Source organism: Cynara cardunculus (assembly GCF_001531365.2).
Source record: "Cynara cardunculus var. scolymus isolate 2C chromosome LG 14, CcrdV1, whole genome shotgun sequence".
In the NCBI taxonomy this organism is placed as follows: Eukaryota; Viridiplantae; Streptophyta; class Magnoliopsida; order Asterales; family Asteraceae; genus Cynara; species Cynara cardunculus.
This window is the reverse complement of record NC_037541.1, coordinates 8059445-8064921: the sequence shown is the minus strand read 5'-3', so window position 1 is coordinate 8064921 and position 5477 is coordinate 8059445. Positions and strand designations below refer to the sequence as shown.

At 35.6% G+C, this 5477-nt stretch overlaps 1 protein-coding gene across 4 annotated transcripts; it reads right to left on the bottom strand.

The window, feature by feature from the left end:
* Window positions 1-273: 273 nt before the first annotated feature.
* Window positions 274-4960, bottom strand: LOC112526864 (AUGMIN subunit 2-like). 4 transcript variants are annotated; one of them, XM_025137288.1, is made up of 7 exons: window positions 4793-4960; window positions 3000-3113; window positions 2299-2403; window positions 1856-1924; window positions 1224-1337; window positions 1091-1134; window positions 274-664 (listed from the first exon to the last, which is right to left on the bottom strand). In XM_025137288.1, the coding sequence occupies exons 1-7, from the start codon at window positions 4919-4921 to the stop codon at window positions 370-372; spliced, it is 870 nt and encodes a 289-aa protein (XP_024993056.1). In that variant the 5' UTR covers window positions 4922-4960; the 3' UTR covers window positions 274-369. The 4 variants fall into 4 exon arrangements, with proteins under 4 accessions (XP_024993056.1, XP_024993057.1, XP_024993058.1 ...); XM_025137289.1 differs by lacking the exon at window positions 1856-1924; XM_025137290.1 differs by lacking the exon at window positions 2299-2403.
* Window positions 4961-5477: the final 517 nt, after the last annotated feature.

Sequence of the window (5477 nt, the reverse complement as noted above, 5' to 3'; positions counted from 1 at the left end):
TGGTAAGGGATATGTTATGAGCGGTACAAAAGTTGCTTCTAATAGTATAGATTGGTAAGGGATATGTTATGAGCGGTACAAAAGTTGCTTCTAATCCTTTAACTTTTTCCTTTTTTGGTTGTTAGCTAGCTCTATTTCACATCTTAGCTTTCAGGGAAGCCCCCATCCGAATTGTTGCCTGTATCAGTCTCCCTCAATCTGATTTCGAGGGGCATTTTGAGTTTTTTGGTTGGTATTTCTTGTATTTTATAATATCCCAAAAAACACCTCTCAAAGTTTAACGGATGCATATTTCATAACTCAAAAAGAATTATATATACGAAAAGCCGGCTACTAGCATCATAGCGACATGACTGTTTACTTTTCTAACTATAAATCATTTTCGTTACCCGAAGGCCAAGCCAATCTTATGTCATTTATATCATCTACATCCGTATACTTATCATCTTCCTCTTGTTGCTTCTCAACATCCTGATTTATTACACTTCTAAGATCCAAATCATCGGAGCTCAATCCGGTTCTCGATGAGCATGGAGACACACATTCAGAATCTATTGGTGAAGTTATCCGAGAATGGTATTCGCTCGGCAATTGGGAAGAATACGTCCGTAACTTTTGAAGGGTTGCAAAAGATTCTCTCATGGCATTCATTGCTTCAAAGTACCTAGCAAATAACAGATTCTCCAACATGAAAGAGTCAAAAATCAAAATCTTATAAAAAAAATTACATTTAACCCCAAGAGATTCTCCATTACTACGTTAATTATAATATTAAAATATTCGATAAATATTATTCTCTCTCCTATACATTTATTTTTAAAGACTCTTATTGGTGGTAATAATAAAATATTATTTCTAATCATTTTTAACGAGTTCTCCAAATTTGAAGAATCAAAAAATTCCCCAAAATCTCCGTTTTAAAAAAATTTGTTGGAGATGCTTCAACAAAGGGTCATTGGCCCTAAGGTCACCCGTAGATCCCAACCTCACCTCACTGGAGGTCAATAGTTCAAGTCTCACCAAATGTGAAGAGTGTGTGTGTGTGTGTGTGAATTTTGTCGTGTATTAAATACTTTTAAAAATTACGTACCTGGCACATTGCGCCAATGCTACAGGGATTGGCCGAAGCATCTCCTGCTCATAATATGAATTATTATCTTAAACACAACATAATTGAATCAAAATCTGTTATCAAACACAAGAATCAGCTTTTCTAAACGTACCCCCCATACAGACGGTGGTTCTTTAAAGTTTTGAGCCCATTGTAAATCAGAAACAGATGTCGTGAGGGTACCATAATCACTGGCCGCGTTCATTATCAGTTCCACGAATTGTTTCTGATTATCCCAAAAAATTGATCTAAATCATGAGAATAAACTTTCCCAAATGTTAACAGGAACTATTGTTGTATTTAGAAAGCATATAAACTCCGAAAAAAGAACATAGGATTGTTTGTTCTTTATGGGTGCCTTTGGTACGCAGACGGGACTAGACACAGATGGGCGAGAGTGAAAGAAATGTGGAAGGTCTTAAGGTTTTAATTAGACATGGGTATTTTAGTAATTTACTAATCTTGTCTTATCTTCCCGATTTTTGCTCCACTTATTTCTTTTTTCTCCCATGTAGTCCCGGTCTAATAATACCGTCAAACATGGGCTAGCAAGGTTTTATCCTGTCCCGTGCGTACCAAACTCACCCTATCACCAAATTACTCTCATAAAAGAGCCCTTGAGAGAAAAGGCGGTTCCAACATACATATCTAGCCGATATAGGACTCCCGACATGAACTTTAGTTTGTTTTTCTTTTACAAATAGTTGTCTCCAATTTTTCAAAGCTTTGAGCGGATCAGCTAACCTGATATTCTGCTTCTACTGGAATGAAGTTTGATAAATGTGGCTGTTGAAGACGGGCTATAATACGATCCTACAACTCAAATCAACAAGAAATGCAAAAAGTTTCAAATACAAACACGTTGAAGCACACTGGCAAGTATGATTGATTTTCATTCTAATGAAAATTGCAACAATTTCGTTTCTTAGGATGTCACATGAAACTTATAACATTTCTTCTATCAAAATTTCAAATTCCTTATTTGCCCACCACCATTCTTTACTGGCAAATTGATGGTACTGATTCAAGTAGTCAAAGATTTTTCCCATGGGAAGAATGGGACATTGTTTCATCTAATGTATCACAAAAGTCCTCTAGAAACAGCAAGTAAACTTAAGCGCAAAGAGTTTATCACTGATGAACTTGGATAAAACCAGATTGGTAACCTTAAAAATCTCATCTGATACCTTATTCTGGATAGCACCTTTCAGTATGGCAGTGATTCTTGCTAATGTTTCTATCTTTTTCTCCATTTCACTCACATGCGTTAAGTGCCCGACATTCTTATCTTCCTGAAATGTTAAAAAAATCAGTTTATTTGTTCAAAAAATAACATGTTTAACTAATTTTGAACCCAAAATTGATGATGGAGGTCTCAACCAAACTACTAGCTTAATGCTCTTACTTCTGTACTAAACGTCTTAATCATAAATACTGCCTTAATTGGAAGCAATAATAGAAAAAATTGAGGTTAAATCCCATGTTTTTGTTTTCCTGTTGAAATTATATGATATGTTAAGTTATATATACATACATATATATAATTCTAATTATTATATGAACTGCTATGTTTGGACCATAATACCACCACTTTACCATCGCGATAACCGCTATATCAAATCGTAGTCCTGGCCGCAATATCTATTTTGACAGCTATAACTGCATAGGGTGGGATATATTGTGTTTGTTTGGTTCGGTTTATAAAATGACCAGTAACCAACAAACCAAGTTGCTCCATTATATATAGAAAAGTATATTATTATGAACTCACAAGTCAATAATTATCAGATGCAAAACCACAAGGGTTGTGGCGTAGTGGTTGAGGGCACAGGGGATATGGTGGAATATCCCACTGGATGCAAAATGTCTGCAAGCATGAATAGCTAACCTTACGACCATGAAGTTGCACTTGCAAATCTGAAACTTTCCCTTGTAGCGTGGTAAGTTCGTGCAATATTCTTATAAAGTCATAACTCGTTTCACCAATGCGAAATGATAAATTCTGCAAGTCTTCTTAAATAAGAAACCAAATTTCATAAATGATAAATGCAAGCATTCTGATGTTTCAAATTTTCGACATATATATGTGTGGATCGTGTGAAAAGGGAAGTTATTTTGAGAAGCATAAGAAGAGATTTGAACCCTTGATCATTTTTAATCCCATGCCCACCCATGAATTGCTCTTTAGAAGGGAATTGATCCGGTGCATCTAGGTGCATCTCATCAGTGTTGACATTCAATTAGGATTGATCCAAGGGTGGAGTCTCACTCTAACTTCCCTTCTCACCGGGACCCAACCCAGCCACAATATACCTAAACATTCAAACGTTAACCACAAGGGTGGTGCCTGATTGGTTTGAGCTTGGCTCCAAAGATCAAAAGTACCAGGAGGTCCCAAGTTCAAATCTAAGGGGAAATAAAAATACCCTTGTGGCCACGGAGGTTCAAATGTGGTAACTCAGCAGGTGGTCGCCCTGGGATTAGTCGGCTCGCATAGCGGGTTGGATATCCAGGTTAATCAAAAAAAAACATTCAAACGTTAAATTATCCTACAATCCAAACCTGATACCATCACAATCCCACTAAAAGTTTGAGCTCAATGGTTCAGAGCCGAAAATAGATATATGCATATTTTGTGCTTAAATTATCACTTCCTTTGTAGATATAAGAACACAATGGTTGTACTTATGAATGCTAGTGTTCAATATTTCATGGAGGAGATAAATCCTCACTGTAGCCTTTAAGAGTGTCAATCTTTAAGCCTTGCATTATAATAAAAAAAGGGAATCACAACATAATACAATGTTCAAATGAGGTGTATCTGAACATCCCTTCTATGTTTGCCTTCCTTCCATTCTTTATATGTTTATCTCCATAAAGATGTCATGAATAAGATAATGTGGAAAACACCAATCCTCAAAAGCTTCATTTGGTATACCCTTCTGGCCTTCTATCTTAATGATGTATAGCCTCACAATTTGAACTACAAACATTAAACCGTTTCTACAAAAGATGATCATCAGAAATTACTGTGATTGACATTAAACTATAGACTGCATTTCGAAACTCGAAAATCCTAATTTTGGGTCCATAAAGAACAAAAAATATGTAGCTGTAATGTCCCAAATTCAGCTCTCTTTTTTTTTGGATCATACAGGTAAAGCCTACAACACTTGAACTAAATTAATTTAGAACAATGATCCCTTTGGTTACGAATAAAATCTGAAGTATCAATTTTTGATGTTGAACTTAATACTTTCCAAATGCAAAATATGGGGTTTCTTACAAATTTGTTTAGGGCCAAGAAGGCCTAAATATTGGCGGGGGTAAATGAATCCGGTATCAAATGCTACTCATATTCAAAGATTATCCGCCTGTAAATGGCATATTGTTTGATTACCCCAAATGACTAAGTGTTTATTATAATGTTCGTCACTCATCAAATCTTCAAATCAACAAAAGCAAAGAAGAAAGTGAAATAGCCATCCATCAAACCCTAAAATGCAAATTGATGAAACCCTAAAATGCAAATTAATGCAGGATAGTCCCAAAATTATCATGAAGGTTGAAATCGGTACCAGATTTTGAATGAAAAACGACATGATCCCAACATAATCAAATTGGAGCTCTTGAAAACTAATGATCAACAAAATTGAGTAACAAATAGAGAAAAAAATGAACCTGGGAGGGTGGGGATAGAACAGGAAACCCAATGTGGGCAGCAATGGAGAGGGCATCAGACATTCCACCATTTTGTCTCGTAGGTTTTTCTTCCACCCAACGACTGTCGCTTCCATAAACCGACGCCATTTTAATTACATCAATTCTTGAAGTTCAGAATTGTAAACTGAAATTTTCATTTTGAAATTGTGCAACGACCAAAATCCTTTCATGGTGAATGGTGATACAGGTGGTTGGTTGGTTGGTTGGTGATCGAAAACCGCACTACTCACATTTTACAAAAAAAATGGCCCCTCATCTATTAGTAAAATTCAATTTTGGTCCTCGTATTTTCAGAAAGAATATCATTGAGTCCTCCTTATCCATTTCATTGTTTATCATCATTTGCCACCTACGTGTATGTTATATTTTTGTTTTTACTCTATTTTGAAGGAGAGTTTAATATAATTGTTGTAGCATAAGAAATTCAAGTCTTCGGAATTTCTAAAATAAAATAGTTGGTGGAGATATTTTATATCGTCTTTGTATTCATTCATATTGATTGGGACCGACCCAAAAGATAAATTATTCATTTGAATTGTGGAAGCTAGAAATATGAATGAACAATCGACCCAATATGAATAAAACGAATTGGGATCAAGATCGATTAGGATTGGTAGCGACTGTTTATGACCTAATGATTCGG